This window comes from Aquila chrysaetos, assembly GCF_900496995.4.
Source record: "Aquila chrysaetos chrysaetos chromosome W unlocalized genomic scaffold, bAquChr1.4 W_unloc_2, whole genome shotgun sequence".
Lineage (NCBI taxonomy): Eukaryota > Metazoa > Chordata > Aves > Accipitriformes > Accipitridae > Aquila > Aquila chrysaetos.
In genome coordinates, this window is record NW_024470322.1 from 3,922,304 (window position 1) to 3,943,977 (window position 21,674).

At 41.7% G+C, this 21,674-nt stretch overlaps 1 protein-coding gene across 7 annotated transcripts in view; it reads left to right on the forward strand.

The window, feature by feature from the left end:
- The window catches only part of LOC121232943 (solute carrier family 12 member 2-like), a 118,065-nt gene extending 97,048 nt beyond the window's left edge, over positions 1–21,017 (forward strand). For 2 of the 7 annotated variants that reach the window (XM_041121459.1, XM_041121454.1), the window contains 7 exons: positions 860–907; positions 2,540–2,662; positions 2,842–2,953; positions 3,473–3,559; positions 15,815–15,950; positions 16,845–16,912; positions 17,818–21,017. In XM_041121459.1, coding sequence (XP_040977393.1) covers positions 860–907; positions 2,540–2,662; positions 2,842–2,953; positions 3,473–3,559; positions 15,815–15,950; positions 16,845–16,912; positions 17,818–17,953 — 710 coding nt within the window. In that variant the 3' untranslated portion in view covers positions 17,954–21,017. Of the gene's footprint in view, positions 1–859; positions 908–2,539; positions 2,663–2,796; positions 2,954–3,472; positions 3,560–15,814; positions 15,951–16,057; positions 16,913–17,817 lie in introns of those variants that run through there. The other 5 variants (XM_041121453.1, XM_041121456.1, XM_041121458.1 and 2 more) reach the window with 4 other exon arrangements.
- Positions 21,018–21,674: the final 657 nt, after the last annotated feature.

Below are 21,674 nucleotides of genomic sequence, written 5' to 3' on the forward strand. Positions count from 1 at the left end.
GGGGGGTAGGTAGAGAATGCGGGACTGAAGCTGTGCCCGTGAAGAAGGGAGGGGTGGGGGGAAGGTGTTTTAAGATTTGGTTTTGTTTCTCATTACCCTACTCTGGTTGAATAGCAATATATTAAGTTAATTTTCCCCAAGTCGAGCCTGTTTTGCCTGTGATGGTAATTGGTTGAGTGATCTCTCCCTGTCCTTATCTCGACCCATGAGCCCTTCTTTGTTATATTTTGTCTCCCCTGTCCAGTTGAGGAGATGGAGTGATAGAGCAGCTGCGTGGTGCTTTAGTTGCTGGATGGGGTTAAACCACAACAGCCCCCCAGCCCCACTCCCCCCAGTTTATATACTGGACGTGACATCACATGGTATGGAATACCCCTTTGGCCACTTTGGGTCAGCTGCCCTGGCTGTGTCCCCTCCCAACTTCTTGTGCCCCTCCAGCCTTCTTGCTGGCTGGGCATGAGAAGCTGAAAAATGCTTGACTTTAGCCTAAACACTACTTAGCAACAACTGAAAACATCAGTGTGTTATCAACATTCTTCTCATACTGAACTCAAAACATAACACTATACCAGCTACTAGAAAGAAAATTAACTCTATCCCAGCTGAAACCAGTACACCTATTTTTAAGGAAAAAGCTTAAAGTGACTTTATAGTTAAGTGAGAAATGTTTGGATTTGGTTTTTGGGTTTGTTTCTTTTTAAGTACAAGTCATTCTTAGGACACACTGTTTTTTCATATGAAAAACCATTTCATTCTACATCTTTATTTTCTACATTTTTTTAATATAAAATAGTTGTGTTTTCATTAATATCACAAAGGAAATTAACCTTTTCATTTTTTATTTTTAAACATGTTCCAGAGGATGAGGAGGATGGAAAGACTCCAACGCAATCGCTGTTGAAAAAAGGCAGGCATTTTTCACCATTTTGTCTTAAATCATTCTTTCACATTGTTAATTTCGATTTTCCTTTCGCACTCCTTTTTGTATACGCACATGTGTGTGTACCAGAGAGAGAAAATATCAACCGTATAATGTTAATTTGTTTCTTTATACTTGAGTTGGAATATGGTTGGTTCATCTTCAAGGATTAGGTTGTGGTAAAATGAAAGTTTGTGCAAGTTCCCAGAACAGGTTGTTACTGAGAAAGGATTGTGTATGCATCCAAAATATGAATGTTGTGTGGTTTGGGGGTTTTTGTTTGGTTGGTTGGTTTGTTTTGGTTTTTTTAAACTTTGTTCTTTATAATTGATACTGAAATATATTCAGGAGCTTGCTTAGTTCTCTGGGTCTCAGATATTTTACTGGATCACTACTTGATTTAGGATTAACGGAAGGATTATCTAGTGGTATACTCTCAAGTGTTGTATCAGTCTATTCAATATATCTTCTGAAGCCATAGTTGTTGCTGTAGTATTTGGAATTGTTCAATAGCTTACAAAGCAAGGGATAATATAGCAAATCAGTGAGATTAATGTCTGAAATAATGTGAAGTAGTCATTCAAATAGTATGAATAGTGATGAATTAAGATGAATTAAGCAGTTCTTGGTTTATTTTAGGCTTTTTTTGAGAGTTAAGCAAATACTTTTGCCTCAGCTAAAATACATCCAACTCTTTTGACATTTACTTCATAATTTTAACAGCTAGAAGCTGTTATTTTTTAATAATGGAAAGTGAGATTTCAGCTTAAGTACAAGATGGCAGTTTGGAAGAAATCCCAGTATGCAGTATTGTAGTATAGTAATTTAAATCAGTCACAGATGTACTCTGAATTTAAAAATTCCTAATAAGGCAAGGACTGAGATGAATATCAAACTCTTGCTTCTTGTTCAAAATCAGATTTAAGCTATGGGAAATGAGTTAGGTTTTTTTCTGTAGTTCTTTTATATATTTATATGTATTAAACTAATTGAAAATCCCATTGTAGTCTTGTTCCAATAAGTATCTATACAGTAGATGCGATAGTTGTCTTGGTTACACAAAATTAGTATATATTGTGCTTGAGAGTCTTGCACATGCAAAAAAGTACTTTCTACAAAAGATAGAATTCCAACAGTTAGAACTATCTTTTCTTTTGACCACATGCTTAAATGGATTTAAGGAATGAAGAACAGTGCTTATGAGGTGGTTCTTATTTATAGAGTCTACATGTTTTTCAGGGGAGTAAGATTTTTGTCATGTAAGAGGTAGCAACAGCACATGATCTAATGCTCTGAAGTATGTATGTGATATTAGTTAAATTGTTCAGGCAAATGACTATATAAAGATCTTGCAAATCATTTATTTGTCAAATGTCTGCTAGATGACTTGGAGGTTTAAATCTGCAGCCGCTGAACTTGTGAGTTTGCGAACTCCCTAAATATAGCTTAGTATATATCTATTCAATCAAAATTTGGAGTCTAGAAAAAGAAAATTTCAAAACTACTTCTATTTCAACTTACAGATATCACAAAATATTGATATTAAGATGTTGCATTTGGATTTTGGGCTTATTAAGCAAACCAGTTCAAAAATAACCTGCCATTATATATTTTTTCCAGGCTCAAAGGGCCCATCTTCTCCTTTAAATTTGGCTGACCAAAGACTTCTTGATGCTACTACCCAGTTTCAGAAGAAACAAAGCAAAAGCAATATTGATGTCTGGTGGCTCTTTGATGATGGAGGTAATGTACTTTGTACTTTATCAACAAGTGTTTGGAAAACAATATTGAAGTGATTTTAAATTAGTTGTTGATAGATATCTTTCAGTCAGTTCATATATAGATTACAAAGTTGTACTATTAAACTCTCTTCTTAGATGCTATGTTTTCTGATACGGTCCTAAACTCTGGTCAAAATGCAGGTTTGACACTGTTGATTCCTTACCTTCTTACAAGCAAGAAAAAGTGGAAAGATTGTAAGATCAGAGTGTTCATTGGTGGAAAAATAAACAGGATTGATCGTGACAGAAGAGCGTAAGTTTACCTCTAAAAATTTCATTTCAAATACTAACGGAACATGGTATACACTAGATGAGTTCCTCTTACTAGTAGCCTTCTTTCAATTGTTCTTTAGCAGAGGTTTAATCATACTGTTCTCCCTCCACCAGAATAGTTCTATTCCCTCAAATTATGCTGAATGAGATATACCTCAGGTTACACTAATTTTTCTGTAATGTTGTCTGGCACTAATGTTTTCTCTGGTATTCAAATATTTTCTGGGGTTGTCTTTAAGGGAGAGCTCTTCTCTTATTTTATGCTTTTAAAAATGTATTTTCCAAAGTATGTTGATCTATAGCAGTATGCCAGGTTTGTATAATACTTCTGTTCAAACAGGGATTTTTTCCCCTCTACTTCTATCACACTTGAGGGGTGGTGGCGGTAGTGGTTGTTTTTGTTTTCAAACTAGTGTTTTTAGTACCAAGTGCCTGACTATTTACCCTGTAAATTATAAAAGATGTGCTCAGTGTATAAAGGCTTGTTTTTCTGATGCAGGATGGCTACTTTGCTCAGCAAATTTCGGATAGATTTCTCAGACATCATGGTCCTTGGAGATATTAATATGAAGCCAAAGATAGAAAAGTAAGTCTCAAAAAAAAAAAAAACCAACAAAAACTGGTTGTTAGGTGAAGTCTTAATTTCTTTCATGAATTTAGAATATTTTGTTCTTAAGAATTTTGATAAAGTAGGTCCTATAACATACAGAGTTTCAGAAAAATGCAGGAAATTAACTAAGCTATAACTTTTTTATAAGAGTCTAGAACTTTGTATTTTATAACTTTTAATTTTTTTTTTTACCTCTGGTCTTTAGACTGTGTGGTGGGTGAACCATGGACTGCAGCCAGATCCCCACCAAGCTGCACTCTCACTCCCCATTCTCAACAGGACAGGGGGAGAAAATAAGATGAAAAAGCTCATGGGTTCATATAAGGACAGGGAGATCATTTACCAATTACTGTCACAGGCAAAACAGACTTGACTTGGGGAAAATTAACTTAAGTTATTGACAATTAAAATAGATTTGGATAGTGAGAAACAAAGGCAAAAATTAAAACAACACATTCCCCACCCCCTTTATCCCCAAGGTTCACCTTCACTCCCAACTCCTATACCCCCCCCGTGCCCCCTCCCTCCTCCCCTGCAGGGGTGCAGGGGAGATGGTGAATGGGGAATTAGGGTCAGTCCATAACAATTCCTCTCTGATGCTCCTTCCTCTTCATACTTTTCCCCTGCTCCAGAGCGGGTCCTCCACAGGCTGCAGTTTCTGTCAGGAGAACCTGCTCCTGCGTGGACTTTGCACGGCTCACAAATCCTTCAGGAAATAGCCACTTACTCCTGCATAGGGTCCTCCATAGGCTGCAGTGTGGATATCTGCTCTGGCTTGGTCCTCTCCATGGGCTGCAGGGAAATATCTGCTCTGGTGCCTGGAACACCTCACCTCCCCATCCTTCTTCCCTGACCTTGGTGTTCACAGGCTTGTTTTTCTTGCTCCGCCCCCCCCCCCCCCTTTTTTTTTTTTCCTCCTCACACTGCCATGTGGTGCCCTTTTCTTAACTATGTTCTCACAGAAGTGCCACCAGGTTCTCTGACTGGCTCAGCTTTTGCCAGAGCGATGGGTCCACTGTGGAGCCGGAACTGGGTGTGTCCAGCACAGGGCAGCTTCTGGCCTCTTTTCACAGGGGCCGCCCCTACACCCCTCCCTCCAGTACCAAAACCTTGCTATGTACACCCAATACATTCCACCCCTTGCCTCTATGAAACACATACTTAAGAATTTTCATTAAAATATACATTCATAACATACTCTTCACAAACTTCACTTACATCAACAAAAAAAATTCCCCATACCAAAATCAAAGTAACATCCTCATAACACTGATAAAGGCAGACAATTTACACACACAGTAAAACTCCACCTCTCATCCTTTCACCACTTTTCACCAACAAAAGATTCCCCACAATTATGTGACTCCCTGGCAATGTCTAGTCCAAGTTTTTCCCATTACCTCTCCCAATTACTGTGGTTATCTAGAATTCCTGGAGTTCCCCTCTTGGGTGCCAAGAAAGGACTGTGGTGGGTGGACCCCAACCAGCGGCTAAACACCCACCCTGCCTGTCACTCACTCCCCTCTCCCGTGAGACAGGGAAAAAATAGAAGGAAGGGGAAAAGAGTTGTGGATCAAGATAATAGTTTAATATTGTCCTAGTTTCAGCTGGGATAGAGTTAACTGTCTTCCTAGTAGCTGGTACGGTGCTATGTTTTGAGTTCAGTATGTGAAGAATGTTGATAACACTGATGTTTTCAGTTGTTGCTAAGTAGTGTTTAGACTACTGTCAAGGATTTTTCAGCTTCTGATGTCCAGCCAGCGAGAAAGCTGGAGGGGCACAAGAAGTTGGCACAGGACACAGCCAGGGCAGCTGACCCAAAGTGGCCAACAGGGTATTCCATACCATGGGACGTCCCATCTAGTATAGGAACTGGGGAGTGGGGGCGGGGAATCGCCGCTCGGGGACTAGCTGGGTGCCGGTCGGCGGCTGGTGAGCAATTGCACTGCGCATCATTTGTACATTCCAATCCTTTCATTATTGCTGTTGTCATTTTATTAGTGTTATTATTATCATTATTAGTTTCTTCTTTTCTGTTCTATTAAACCGTTCTTATCTCAACCCGTGGGTTTTGTTTCTTTTTCCCGATTTTCTCCCCCATCCCACTGGGTGGGGGGGGAGTGAGTGAGCGGCTGCGTGGTGCTTAGTTGCTGGCTGAGGTTAAACCACGACAGTCCATTTTGGCTCCCAACGTGGGGCCTGAAGGGTTGAGATAACGACAAACCTGACCAGAGCTCGTTAAAACAAATTTGTTATAAGCATTCATTATATTGGTCTAATAGTCGCTGGTCATAATGTTGATTTATGTGTTCTTAGAGTTGTTGCTCTGGTTTTTAAAGTTCTGTTATATATCACCTCGCTTGCTGTATGTAGTCCCTCTTCTGCTGCTTATCATCCGTGGGAGGTGGATTAAGTTTTTTGCTTTGATGTATTGTATAACACTGGTTTATGGTATGATAAAGTCATCGGTTGTGGGATTAATCCGGTATTTGCACTCAGCATTGTCACCTTTATACTTCGGGAGCCATCTGTGGGAAACTATTAATAATTATACCATTTACCTTTCCTCCTTGGAAAACCAGTCTATGGGTGGGGTACCTTTCTTCCCCTCTCCTTTCTCCTTCAGTCCAGTTACAATGGTGTTTGAGAATTTTGAAAAATTTGAATACTCTTGGGATGTTGAGACCAGCACGGTCCTAGCCCTACTGCTGGGAATTAGCATGCTCCTGAATGTGGTTCAGCTCTTGTTTAAGGTTAAACAACTATTTAAGAAGATCACCCAGAGGTCTGCCCCGAGGCTGGATAATTATGAGTGGCAGGGTGTGTGGGGTAGTATGGGCAAGTACCTAGGAAAGTGGGCACCTCCAATGTTTTGGAAATTCACCCCTGAACAAGTGCAGAATCTGGAAGAACTAGTAAAATATTTGGAAAAGGTATGCTGTCACCCCGGCAGCTCGAGAGATACAAATCACTGCAACGTGCTGGGGCCTGGCCCATGCCTATCGAGCCCTGTTCGACACAACTCAGCACCCTCAAGGGGAAGAGAAGGTCTCTGGACCTAACAACAAAACGATGAGCACTGCGGTCACCCAAACCCCGGCAATGGGCGCTGCGGTACCTCCAGCCCCAGCGATGAGCACTGCTGCTACCCAAACCTTGGCGACAGACACTGCGGTTATCCAAAACCCGGCGAGCGATACTGCAACTGAACCAGCGGATCAACCTGCACCAGTATCAGTTGCCCCCATACAGAAAAAGAAATATACAAAAAAATCAGCTCGTTTAGCAAAGGATGAAGGTGAACCAGGGTCATCACGGGAAGAGGAGGAAGAGGCAGAACCAGAGGTAATAACCCGGTCCCTATCCTTGAGTGAGCTGCGGGATATGCAAAAAGATTTTGGCCGCCATATAGGTGAGCATATTATCACCTGGCTCTTCTGATGCTGGGACAATGGGGCTAATAGCTTGGAATTAGAAGGTAGGGAAGCCAAGCAGCTGGGATCGCTTGCCAGGGAAGGTGGCATTGACAAGGCAATTGGAAGAGGAACACAAGCCATCAGCCTCTGGAGGCGACTCCTGTCAAATGTGAAGGAAAGGTACCCCTTTAAGGAAGATGTTATATGTCAATCAAGCAAGTGGACAACCATGGAAAAGGTATCCAATATCTGAGGGAATTAGCCGTGCTAGAGACGATTCATCATGACCCGGACAACCCACAATTACCCAAAGATCCAGACGAAGTCCAATGCACACGACCCATGTGGCGGATGTTTGTACGGAGCGCACCATCGTCCTATGCCAACTCACTGGCAATAATGACCTGGAAAGACAAAGAGGCACCGACAGTGGATGAAGTGGCTCGCCAACTCCGTCAATATGAAGAAAATCTCTCCTCCTCCCTACAAGCCTGCATTTTGGCTGTGGAGAAGCTGTCCGAGGATTTCCAGCAATTCAAAGAGGATATGTCCTATTGCCCACCTGTAAGGACCAATGTCTCAGCTATTAGGAGTGAGCGCTCCTCTGCCCAAGAGAGAGAATATACAAGGTACACACCGCGAGGTGCCCTGTGGTTTTACCTATGTGATCATGGAGAGGACATGAGGAAATGGGATGGAAAACCTACCTCGGTCCTAAATGCACGGGTACGTGAGTTGCGAGGAAGAACCACCACAAAAGGGGATTCTACTAGGAAAAATGCCGCTCCAGTTCCAAACAGAGTAGAAGGGCTGATCTTATTTCTGATCCTCTTGAAGGGACTTCTGAGCCAATTTTACGAGAAGTGAATACTGGATACTCTGGCCAGAATTAGAGGGGCCCTGCCTCCAGCCAGGTGGAGGAAAGGGATAACCGGGTCTATTGGACTGTGTGGATTCGATGGCCTGGCATGTTAGACCCACAGGAGTATAAGGCTTTAGTAGACACCGGCGCACAGTGCACTCTAATGCCATCGAGGTATAAAGGGGCAGAACCCATCTGTATTTCTGGTGTGACAGGGGGATCCCAAGAGTTAACTGTATTGGAAGCTGAAGTAAGCCTAACTGGGAATGAATGGCAGAAACACCCCATTGTGACTGGCCCAGAGGCTCCGTGTATCCTTGACATAGACTATCTCAGGAGGGGGTATCTCAAGGGCCCAAAGGGGTATCGATGGGCTTTTGGTATAGCTGCCTTGGAGACGGAGGGCACTGAACAGCTGTCTACTCTGCCTGGTCTCTCTCAAGACCCTTTGATTGTGGGGTTGCTGAGGGTTGAAGAACAACAAGTGCCAATTGCTACCATGATGGTGCACTGGTGGCAATATCGCAACAACCAAGACTCTCGGATTCCCATCCACAAGTTGATTCACCAACTGGAGAGCCAAGGAGTGATCAGCAAAACTCGCTCACCCTTTAATAGTCCCATATGGCCAGTGCGAAAGTCTAACGGGGAGTGGAGACTAACAGTTGACTATCGTGGCCTGAATGAAGTTACGCCACCGCTGAGTGCTGCCGTTCCAGATATGCTAGAACTTCAATACGAACTAGAGTCAAAGGCAGCCAAGTGGTATGCTACAATTGACATTGCTAATGCGTTTTTCTCAATCCCTCTGGCAGCAGAGTGTCGTCCACAATTTGCCTTTACTTGGAGGGGTGTCCAGTACACTTGGAATCGATTGCCCCAGGGGTGGAAACACAGCCCCACCATTTGCCATGGACTAATCCAGGCTGCACTGGAAAAGGGTGAAGCTCTGGAACACCTGCAATACATTGATGACATCATCGTATGGGGCAACACGGCAGAAGAAGTCTTTGAGAAAGGGAAGAAAATAATCCAAATCCTTCTGAAAGCTGGTTTTGCCATAAAAGAAAGTAAGGTCAAGGGACCCGCACAGGAGATCCAGTTTTTAGGAATAAAATGGCAAGATGGACGTCGTCAGATCCCAATGAATGTGATCAACAAAATAGCAGCTATGTCTCCACCAGCTAATAAAAAGGAAACACAGGCTTTCTTAGGTGTTGTGGGCTTTTGGAGAATGCATATTCCAAATTACAGTCTGATTGTAAGCCCTCTCTATCAAGTGACCCGGAAGAAGAATGATTTTAAATGGGGCCCTGAGCAACAGCAAGCCTTTGAACAAATTAAATGGGAGATTGTTCATGCAGTAGCCCTTGGGCCAGTCCGGGCAGGACAAGATGTTAAAAATGTGCTCTACACTGCAGCTGGAGAGAATGGCCCTACCTGGAGCCTCTGGCAGAAAGCACCCGGGGAGACCCGAGGCCGACCCCTGGGGTTTTGGAGTCGGGGATACAGAGGATCCAAAGCCTGCTATACTCCAACTGAAAAAGAGATATTGGCAGCATATGAAGGAGTTTGAGCTGCCTCAGAAGTGGTTGGTACTGAAACACAGCTCCTCTTAGCACCCCGACTGCCAGTGCTGGGCTGGATGTTCAAAGGGAGGGTCTCCTCTACACATCACGCGACTGATGCCATGTGGAGTAAGTGGATTGCACTGATCACACAACGGGCTCCCATAGGAAACCCCAGTCGCCCAGGAATTTTAGAAGTGAACACGGACTGGCCAGAAGGCAAAGATTTTGGAATGTCGCCAGAGGAGGAGGTGGCACGTGCTGAAGAAGCCCCGCTGTATAATAAACTGCCAGAAAATGAGAGGTAATATGCCCTGTTCACTGATGGGTCCTGTCGCATTGTGGGAAAGCATCGGAGGTGGAAGGCTGCTGTATGGAGTCCTACACGACAAGTTGCAGAAACTGCTGAAGGAGAAGGTGAATCGAGTCAGTTTGCAGAAGTGAAAGCCATCCAGCTAGTGTTAGACGTTGCTGAAAGAGAGAAGTGGCCAGTGCTCTATCTCTATACTGACTCATGGATGGTGGCAAATGCCCTATGGGGGTGGCTACAGCAATGGAAGCAGAGCAACTGGCAGCGCAGAGGTAAACCCATTTGGGCTGCCGCACTGTGGCAAGATATTGCGTCCCGGCTAGAGAATCTGGTTGTAAAAGTATGTCATGTAGATGCTCATGTACCCAAGAGTTGGGCCACTGAAGAACATCAAAATAATCAACAGGTGGATCAATCTGCCAAGATTGAAGTGGTTCAGGTGGACCTGGACTGGCAACATAAGGGTGAGCTATTTATGGCTCGATGGGCCCATGATGCTTCAGGCCATCAGGGAAGAGATGCAACATATAGTTGGGCTCGTGACCGAGGGGTGGACTTGACCATGGACACTATCGCACAGGTTATCCATGAATGTGAAACATGTGCTGCAATTAAGCAAGCCAAACAGTTAAAGCCCCTGTGGTATGGAGGACGATGGCTGAAATATAAATATGGGGAAGCCTGGCAGATTGACTATATCACACTCCCACGAACCCACCAAGGCAAGCGCTATGTGCTCACAATGGTGGAAGCAACCACCGGATGGCTGGAAACATATTCTGTACCCAATGCCACCGCCTGGAACACTATCCTGTGCCTTGAAAAGCAGGTCTTGTGGTGACATGGCACCCCAGAGAGAATTGAGTCAGACAACGGGACTCACTTCTGAAACAACTTCATAGACACCTGGGCCAAAGAGCATGGCATTCAGTGGGTGTATCACATCCCCTATCATGCGTCAGCCTCTGGGAAAATTGAGCGATACAATGGACTGTTAAGGACTACGTTGAGAGCAATGGGGGGTGGGACCTTCAAACATTGGGATACACATTTAGCAAAAGCCACCTGGTTAGTCAACACCAGAGGATCTGCCAATCGGGGTGGTCCTGCCCAGTCAGAACTTTTACATACTGTAGAAGGGGAAAAAGTTCCTGTAGTGCACATAAAAAATATGCTAGGGAAGACAGTCTGGGTTACTCCTGCCTCAGGCAAAGGCAAACCCATTCGTGGGATTGCTTTTGCTCAAGGGCCTGGGTGCACTTGGTGGGTGATGCGAAAAGATGGGGAAGTCCAATGTGTGCCTCAAGGGGATTTAATTTTAGGTGAGAATAGCCAGAATTAAACTGTATGATATTAGTTGCTATATAACCCTGCTACTGTATGTTATCATTACTATAATTGTTATATGCTATATCCATAGTACTATAGTAAGAATCACTTAGATCAAGCAAGAAAGAACTGTGATAAAACTGAGCAAAGCGCAGTAGTGATGGAACCAGAACTGACTCCAGCATGCAACAATCCAACGGTGCACACCATCCTCCTGCTGCGTCAAATGTCACCTGCTCGTCACACCGCACTGAAGCCCAGTCCTGCTCTACCGACTGAGAGGACTTTGCAGCATCCCTCCTGCCCAGAAAGACTGGTATGACAGATGGAGCCCAGAGTCAGGAACTAAATGAACTCAACGAACATTTAATGAACATAACCCATAAACTAAAGGAATGATATCTCTGTGTGTATATACATATATCATTGTTCATATGTCTCAAAGGGATGGAAAAGGTGATGATGATTGACCAGGATGTAACTAAAGGTATGGGAACTGAGCATGACGTCAATGGTATAGAATAAGGGGTGGATACTGTCCTGGTTTCAGCTGGGATAGAGTTAACTGTCTTCCTAGTAGCTGGTACGGTGCTATGTTTTGAGTTAGGTATGTGAAGAATGTTGATAACACTGATGTTTTCAGTTGTTGCTAAGTAGTGTTTAGACTAATGTCAAGGATTTTTCAGCTTCTGATGTCCAGCCAGCGAGACAGCTGGAGGGGCACAAGAAGTTGGGAGGGGACACAGCCAGGGCACCTGACCCAAACTGGCCAACAGGGTATTCCATACCATGGGACGTCCCATCTAGTATAGGAACTGGGAAGGGGGGGCAGGGAATCGCCGCTCGGGGACTAGCTGGGTGCCGGTCGGCGGGTGGTGAGCAATTGCACTGCGCATCATTTGTACATTCCAATCCTTTCATTATTGCTGTTGTCATTATATTAGTGTTATCATTATCATTATTAGTTTCTTCTTTTCTGTTCTATTAAACCTTTATCTCAACCCGTGGGTTTTGCTTCTTTTTCCCGATTTTCTCCCACTGGGTGGGGGGGAGTGAGTGAGCAGCTGCGTGGTGCTTAGTTGCTGGCTGAGTTTAAACCATGACAAATAGGGAAAGCAAAAGCTGCATGTGCAAACAAAGCAAAAGAGAGGAATTCATTCACTACTTCCCATTGGCAGGCAGATGTCCAGCCACTTCCTGGGAAGCAGGGCCTCAACATGCATAACCGTTGCTTGGGAAGACAAACGCCATAATCATGATCATCCACCCCTTCCTCCTTCTTTCCTCAAGCTTTTATTGCTGAGTGCGATGTCTGCAATGTCATGTGGTATAGCATATCCCTTTGGTCAGTTTGGGTCAGCTGTCCCGGGTATGTCCCCTCCCAACCTCTTGCCCACCCCCAGACTTTTCAGCCTACTGACTTTTGTGGGGGGCTTGACACTGTGGAAGCACTGTTCAGCTGTTGCCAAAACATTGGTGTGCTGTCAACAGTTTTGGTCACAAATGCAAAGCACAGCACCATATAGGCTGCTATGAAGTAAGTTAACTCCATCCCATCCAGACCCAGTACAGACTGTAGTGTTAGATTTAGAAAACATCCAGTTAGAAAAATCCAATTTGTCTGGAGCAATCTTCTCTAAAAAGAAGAGGAATGCTCACAATAGTTTTAAGTGGTCTTAATCTTGGATGTTTAGCTGAAGTTAATGAAGTTTCATCTTTAAGTAGCCTGTTGTATTGTGTGGGGTGTTGTTCTTGTGAGGGTTCTGTTTTGGTTTTTTAAATTAGCTTGGACACTTAAATTGCAACTTTTAAGCTGCATGGGAATTGTCATACGTGTGATATTTCTGATTTTTTTTTTTCCAAGTTTAAACAATGGTAATTGTAGATGGCTTTCAGTACTGGCTGTGGGGGTTTTTTTCATAGTAGAATGTGTCTGTAAGATCTAAAAATATCAAGACATGCCTAAGGATCATCTTTCCCCTTCAAGTCATCTTTAGTGTGTTGAAGTGAAAATATTGATCTGAATAATTTGAGTTGTCATGCAAATTAGGAAATACCTGTTTACAACTTATATAAATGCTAGTATGTATTCTTTTACACCCTGCTTTTTACTCACATTTTCTTAAACATATAGAATATATCAAGTAACTAAAATGGTAGAGTACTTCTGGCACTCTGGTACTTTTTGGATGCCTTTGCTCCTGTGATAGGGGCCTGCTACTGTAAAATGCCTAAAATTATAGGTAGTGCTCATTTGTGTGCCTTAAAAAGTTGAGATTGTAGAATTACATGGGTCACATTTCATGGAAGTGATCCATGAGTTATTTCTTCTGAGAGCATTTTTTATGATCTCTGTGGAATAATTCTCCCAAATGTATCCAAAATCTTTTTAAGAAATCTAGTTGAAGTTAACAATAGCTGTAAATTAAGCAAATAAAAGATGTTGGTTTTTTTTAATAGTTGCTTTGCTGTATAATAGAATATTGTTAACACTTCTCCTTTTTCTTCTGCCAAAAAACACCAGCAGATTACGTTTGGTGGTTTTCACTCTTGATGAAAGTGAAGTCATTGTATCAACTAACTTCAGTAAAGAATGCTGTTAAGGCTAAGGGTAGAAAAAAAAGCATATTCTTTTGTCCTGGTTTCAGCTGGGATAGAGTTAATTGTCTTCCTAGTAGCTGGTGCAGTGCTATGTTTTGAGTTCAGTATGAAAAGAATGTTGATAACACACTGATGTTTTCAGTTGTTGCCAAGTAGTGTTTAGGCTAAAGTCAAGGATTTTTCAGCTTCTCATGCCCAGCCAGCAAGAAGGCTGGAGGGGCACAAGAAGTTGGGAGGGGACATAGCCAGGGCAGCTGACCCAAACTGGCCAAAGGAATATTCCATACCATGTGACGTCATGTCTAGTATATAAACTGGGGGGAATGGGGCTGGGGGGATTGCCGCTTGGGGACTAATGGGGCATTGGTCGGCAGGTGGTGAGCAATTGCATTGTGCATCACTTGTATATTCCAAGCCTTTTATTATTGTCATTTTATTAGTGTTATCATTATCATTATTAGTTTCTTCTTTTCTGTTCTACTAAACCGTTCTTATCTCAACCCACGAGTTTTACTTCCCCCCCCCCAATTCTCTCCCCCATCCCAATGGGTGGGGGGGGAAGTGAGTGAGCAGCTGCGTGGTGCTTAGTTGCTGGCTGGGGTTAAACCATGACACTTTATATAATGTGGAGGTTTCCTAGAAGAACAGGAATGCTGCCTGAGTTTGAAAATGGGCATGGGGTGAGTGTTTAACTACATGGAAGGTAACATGTTACATATACTGATATTGCAATATATATTAAGAGTATTTACTCTAGTGTTTTAAAAAAAAACTTTCCAGAGTGTGTAATTTGAAACCACAAAAGATTGGCAATACTTTGAGTTCTTTGTAAAAAACATTCAAATACCATCAAAATCTAATTATTTCATTGGAAATAAGGCATACATTTCAGTCTGTTCCACTAAAATCTTAATATTGATTACTCTTTCACCTCTCGCATATCTCGCACATTGGGGCAATTCAAAGACAAGTTACCTTTCCTAATCCATGGCAGCCTTTATTTGCTATTCAAATATCATAATGTGGGTTGAGAAATTAGGGTGAGATCAGTTTCTCTTAGAAAGAGAAATGAATGCCTCTTTCTCCTAATTTTTTCTTTCAAAGTCATTGCTGTAAACATCCAAGTAATTTGAGAATACACTTGACATCCTAAAGAATGCAACAGGAAGACTGTAGACAAGATGGCTCTAGTTATTTGGATTTGAACATGTTTCTTAGACTGTACTGGAAACTTCTCTTTCAAACTTAATTCTGAATAAATCATTGTTAGTTGCTACATACTTTCTAAGCTAGTACTCTTCAACTTTCAAGTGTGGTGGGTTGATCTTGGCTGTCTGCCAGGTGCCCACTAAGCCAATCTATCACTCCCCCTCCTTTCTCAGGCAGAGAAAATACAAAGAAAAGCTCATGGATTGAGATAAGGACAGGGAGATCACTCACCAGTTATCATCATGGGCAAAACAGACTCAACTTGGGGAAGATTAATTTAATTTATTGCCAATTAATAACAGAGTAGGGTAGTGAGAAATGAGAACAAAACTAAAAAACACCTTCCCCCCACCCCCACCTTCTTCCCAGGCTTAACTTCACTCCCAACTCTTCTACCTCCTCCCCCCGAGCGGCACAGGGAGATGGGGAATGGGTGTTGCAGTCAGTTCATAATGTTTTGTCTCTGCCGCTCCTTCCTCCTCATGCTCTTCCCCTACTCCAGCATGGGGTCCCACCTATGGGCTGCATTTCTTCAAGAACTTCTCCAGTATAGGTCCTTTCCACAGGGTGTAGTCCTTCAGGAACGGACTGCTCCAGTGTGGGCTCTCCACGGGCTGCAGCTTTCTTCAGGGCACATCCACGTGCTCTAGCATGGGGTCCTTCACAGGCTGCAGGTGGAGATCTGCTCCACCATTAACCTCCATGGACTGCAGGGGGACAGCCTGCCTCACCATGGTCTTCACCATGGGCTGCAGGGGAATCTCTGCTCCAGCACCTGGAGCACCTCCTCCCCCTCCTTCTTCACTGACCTTGGTGTCTGCAGGGTTGTTTCTCTCACATATTCTCACTCCTCTCTCCCATAGAATGAAAGTCATTGCTGATGTACAGGCTAGTACCATATCTGTTTTAATATGGCTGTTCTGTTAATTGTTCCAGTATTACAGCTTTTGAAGAAATGATAGAGCCATTCAGACTTCATGAAGATGATAAAGAACAAGAAATTGCAGATAAAATGAAGGAGAGTGAACCTTGGAGGATAACAGATAATGAACTTGAACTTCACAAAACAAAGGTGCTGTATTCTTTAAACAGTTATGTTAAATGTTGTCAATTCCCCCCCCCCCCCCCGGCATTTGTGGATATAATTAATAAGCTGATTCTTGTTATTCTCTTCCATAGATGCTTTTATGAATAACTCATGGAAAGCAGCATCTTTATAGTTAATGAACTAGTTAATTCCTTGCCGTTCCCAATGTCCACAAACAACCTCAAAACTTTTCAGTGAGATACTTGCAGCAATTCATTCTTGTCTGCTGATAGCTTGTTTCTGCAGACACTAGCCAGCAGGCTAACAAGATTTCAGATGACCTGAGAACAACAGAACTATAAGAAATGGCTAACTCCAAATGTTTGCTGCAACAAGCACTGTAGCTGATGTGAAAGAGAAAAGTGAAAATGACTGTATAAATGCAAGTTTAAGAAAGAAGTCATCAGTAGTAGAATAGTGGGGAGCTGCTTAAGATGCTAAGCAAGGATACAGTAATATAAAAAGGAAGTCCATTGTGGAGAGAGGCTTGCCAAACAAAAGTGGGGCTTCTGTAACACTGGCTTGCTACTTACAGGAAATAGTTAAACAAACCTTGGAGACAGTTTAGGGGGCTCTTGCTTCCAGCAGCTGTGAAGGATGATATCATTAGTAGAGGGACTATCTTAAAATTAGCTTTTGTAGTACTTGGCTTATTTGCATGTTTCTAAGTTTACCATTTTTTTTCCTCTCATGGCCTTGGAACCATAGGTATCTCATACAAATGAACAAGTTACCACATTGAGGGGGAAGTATATGCTTTCTATAAATGATACATACCAATTGATCACAATTGGGTTTTTTTTCTTGATCAAATTATTTTTTTCTAGTTTATATATAAAAATAAAAGATCTTCCTCACAATTTTCATTTTTAAATACAGACTTATCGTCAGATTAGGCTAAATGAGTTGCTGAAAGAACATTCAAGTACAGCTAACATAATTGTTATGTAAGTAAATAATTTTTATGGTTATTCTAATTGATATAGTACTGTAATTTGAACTATAAATATATGTAAATACAGGTTAGAAAGAAGACTGTGCCTTGGCATTAAAGCATAGAAATACTCGAGCAAGTTTCAGTACTGGAAGTAATTACTGATGCATAAAAAATGGCCTATGTAGTTTCATGCTTTTCATATGTTACTTCAGATGATTGCCTCCACATCTGCAGTGCAGCTTGAGATTCTCACATTCATTCCCCTCTTGCATGCCAACTATTCCCTCCTCTTTCACATTCTTCCTTTAAACTCTGTTTTTTCTGGGAAATCTCTCTAGATAAAGGTACTTTTGATCAACATTATTTGCTGATGCATTTCCATGGAACTACAATTAGAATGCAGATTGTAGCTTCTTCACATTGTTTTCCTTTAGGAGCCTGCTTCAGAGCTCCATGAAGTAGTACCACAAATGGAGTTTGATCAGTGCAAGTAGACTTCCAGTAGTTTTTCAAAAGACAACAATATGGTGTGTTTTGGAAGGATTGTGAGAAAGATAGACTGCAACAACTTAGCACCATAAGTAAAAGTTCTATTTTAAAGACTTGAAGAATCTTTAAAGAAACTTTCTCCAACTGAGGAGAACTCATTGTGAAGCTGCCTGAATATAAAAAGGTGATAAAAGGCCAAAAGTGAGGTGTAAGTAGATGTAAAGGCCTGTGGTACTTAAGATATGAACTCTTTACTTTTTCTCAGAATTTAATTAATGAGTTACATCTGAAAAATATAGGAAATTGGACTTAATATCTACCTCTTTGCAGAATTATATTTTCATCTTTATGATATGACTTGTACTCCATGAGTTTTTTCTAACTGTTCATTGCTTTTTTCTTTTTCTTCTTTCTTGTGACTTTTAGGAGTTTGCCAGTTGCAAGAAAAGGTGCAGTTTCTAGTGCACTATACATGGCCTGGTTAGAAGCTCTTTCTAAAGATCTGCCACCAATTTTCCTTGTTCGTGGGAATCATCAGAGTGTTCTTACCTTCTATTCTTAAGAGTACTGCACATGGGACAGCTATGACAAAATGGTATTTCAGTGCCCAGAGGAAAGCGACTGAGATGGTCAATAGATTATTAACATCATAGAGGCAAAAAGTAACTCTCACTATTTCACTGATTTGAACCCAGACAAGGAAAGTCACTGTATTTATAAAGTTGTGACATCTTCAGTTTTATTCTATATTTTCTCTAAATTAATCTTGCTTATTGGGGGAGGATACCTTGTTAGACTGAGGAACAAAACAAGCTTTTTCTTTGTGATTTGAATAGCAGCAATAAAAGTGATTTCTTTTGGAAAGGATTATAAATTTATGAAAGCCTTTTAGCCTTGAGGTGCCTTCTGAAATTAACCAAATCTCATCCACATATTCTATTTTTTAATTTTATATAGAATGTCAAAATCTGCCTTCAACTAAGTTTAGATTAGACTTCCTTTAGGTTGTAGTATCTTCTATATTAAAATAAAAATGAATGCTGCTTTTCAGTCTTCCGTTGAGCTATTAGTTCTTAGTACTGTATGTGTTCTATTGTTCAGAAAGTTTGTGGGCCTTTTTTTTGTTGTTATCCATTAGATTTAAAATAAAGGTGAGGATTGGGGCAGGTCAGTTGGAATAAGACATGCCTGATGTTATTGTCAAGACTTTGTACTACTAAATTTTGTAACAGTTAAAATACAACTAATTGTACTAGCTGATAGGATCTTTTTCAAAAATTTGACATTGTGTACTACTTTGGCATTAGTTTGAGATACACGGATAACATTAGCTACCTTTGGTGAAGGGTAGTGTGTCAGTCTTCAGTCTGTAGTTCTAATATGAAACTGAATTAATGTTATAGGCTGAGGCTGTTTTTCTCATTAAAAACAGAAAGAAGAGAAAAAGGCCTGTCCTAGTTCTTGGCCTTTTACTTTTTGATGTCACTTGCAGTTTATTTTGAAACAAAACTGAACTTAAGGCCTGAATAAGGGTAATGTGAGCAATATGATGTCATCTAACAGAAAACAGTAAACAATATGTAGAATCTTGCTAGGTCATGCAATATGAAATGTAAAAGGTAAAATTCTCTTGCATTTTTTCAACAAACTGTTAAAAGGGCCACCAGTTAATAAGGGAGATGTTTTTAGGTCAGTTCATTCAGTTGTCAGAAATTATATTTAGTCTTATTAAATAATACTCAGGTTTGATTATCTAGCAATTTAGATTTATTCCATACATCCTACTTTATAGGTTTTCTATGTTTAATAAAGAAACTGCCAATTTTGTGTCCTTTCATTGTATGTTTTGACACCTTCATAGAATCATAGAATAGTTTGGGTTGGAAGGGACCTTTAAAGGTCATCTAGTCCAAACCCCCTGCAATGAGCAGGGACATCTTCAACTAGATCAGGTTGCTCAGAGCCCAGTCCAACCTGACCTTGAATGTTTCCAGGGATGGGGCATCTACCACCTCTCTGGGCAACCTGATAATTTAGTCTACTATGAACACCTACACAAGAAGTTTTATTTGAGCCTTTATACAAAGATTAATAATGTGAAATGTTTTTTAAATTCACATATTTTGGATAGAAAGTATTGCCTAAAAAAATTTCACAACCTTTTGATATTAGTATTGGACATGTTGCTGGATCAGTTTAACAGTGCTTCAGTGACTTTCATTTAAGGATGCACAGAAAAGGTGTATTTTTATGCTAAATACAAGATCAAATTGAACTGTAACAGTTCCTTTTGAAGGACAAAGCAATTAGTCATTGTGTGGCAAGGTATAGCTTCAAATCATTATGATTCAAGATTAAAATATTTTACACAGTGCAATAGACACTAGTTAGGTTGTTGGTAAACTGCATTTTTTAGATAAATACATAATTTGGTTTACCTCTGAATATAATGAAAGACTGACTAACGCCTCTTCCCCTCAAACTGGTAGCCCATTGGGATACAAGGAAATATATTGGGAAAATAAATTTCAGACCTTTGATGTCAAAGGCACTAGTAAGCAAGGGAAATTTGGCCTTAACTTCATTATCGTACATTAAGCTATGATAAGAAACTAGTTGAAGCATTTAAGAAATGGCAAGTTGTCTTCTCGTATAAAATGATACTTGAGAACTTCTTACATCAATTTTGGGATTTCCTAGTATGGCTGGATGAGAGAGAATTTTTATTTGAAAATTAACCCCTGATAACTTTAGAACTCATCTATGTCCTTAACTTAATAAATACTTCTCAAATAAGTGTTTCCATGTATTTACATTTAGAATTTGACAAAGTGAGATTTGGAGGCTAATGGAAAGGGAACACTTTTTAAAAGCACACTGCAAATTTCTATGTCTTTGGCTTTTATCTGGTTTTTGTGTGTAAAGGGCTAGGAAGAGGTATGTAATGTTTTTTCTAGATCCTTATATTTGCTGGAGAACCTGTTGATCTAAATAGTCATACAGTTCCATTAGCTTAATTCACAAATAATTTATTTCCCTTCACATACACTTTCCAAGCTAAAAAAATGGAAACTGAATGAAGATTATTGTTATCATTTTAAATTGTCAAGGGTTTGTCAAATTTAATTTTTTTTATTTGCCACCCCCATCTCAAAGAGCCCCTGACAGCCCTCTGCCCAGCCAGATCAGGTGCAGGCCACTAATACCCCACACACTGACACTACCCCTCACAGCAGCCCCATGCTCCTGTTGGCTGCAGGCATCTCATACTCTCATTAGCTACTGTGGAGAGGTAGTTCTGTCATGTCCTGTGGCTGTTAAACTGTTGGCCTGGGTGGGGATAACCATTTTTTAGGCCTACTGTATTTCTGGGGGGTGGTGCCCATCAGTGGCTCAGTGGCACCTGTGCTTCCTCAGCCTGCCACTCTCCCCTGCACTGGGGTTAAGCCCACTGAGAACTCAGCTGGAAGCAGCAGAGGTAAGGAGGGCTGGGAGGGTGGTGTGGTGTGGCAGGTGTGTGGAGTTGGAGGCCCTCCCACATGCTTTGCTCCGGGGTGGGTCAGAGGAATGTGAAAGTAGTGAGGGGTACCCCTGCAACACAGACCCCAGGGGCAAGTGGGGTGGGGGCTGGGGGAGCCTTGCACCATCCCCCTGTGTGCTGGTTTTGGCAGGGATAGTTAATTTTCTTCACAGTAGCTAGTATGGGGCTATGCTATGGATCTGTGCTGAAAACAGTGTTGATAATTCAGGGATGTTTTAGTTATTGCTGAACAGTGCTTACACAGCATCAAGGCCTTTTCTGCTTCTCACCCCACCCCACCAGCAAGTAGGCTGGGGGTGCACAAGAAGTTGGGAGGGCACACAGCTGGGACAGCTGACCCCAACTGACCAAAGGGATATTCCAGACCATATGACATCATGCTCAGCAATAAAAAAGCTGGGGGGAGAAGGATGGGGGGATGTTCAGAGTTATGGCGTTTTGTCTTCCCGAGTAACCATTACATGTGACGGAGCCCTGCTTTCCTGGAGATGGCTGAACACCTGCCTGCTGATGGGAAGTAGTGAATGAATTCCTTGTTTTGCTTTGCTTGCATGAGCAGCTTTTGCTTTACTTATTAAACTGTCTTTATCTCAACCCACGAGTTTTCTCACTTCTACCATTCTGATTCTCTCCCCAATCCTATTGTGGGGGGGAGTGAACGAGCGGCTGTGTGGTGCTTAGTTGCCAACTGGGGTTAAACCACAACACCCTGTGGGGCGCCCTGCCCTGCAGCAGTCCTGGC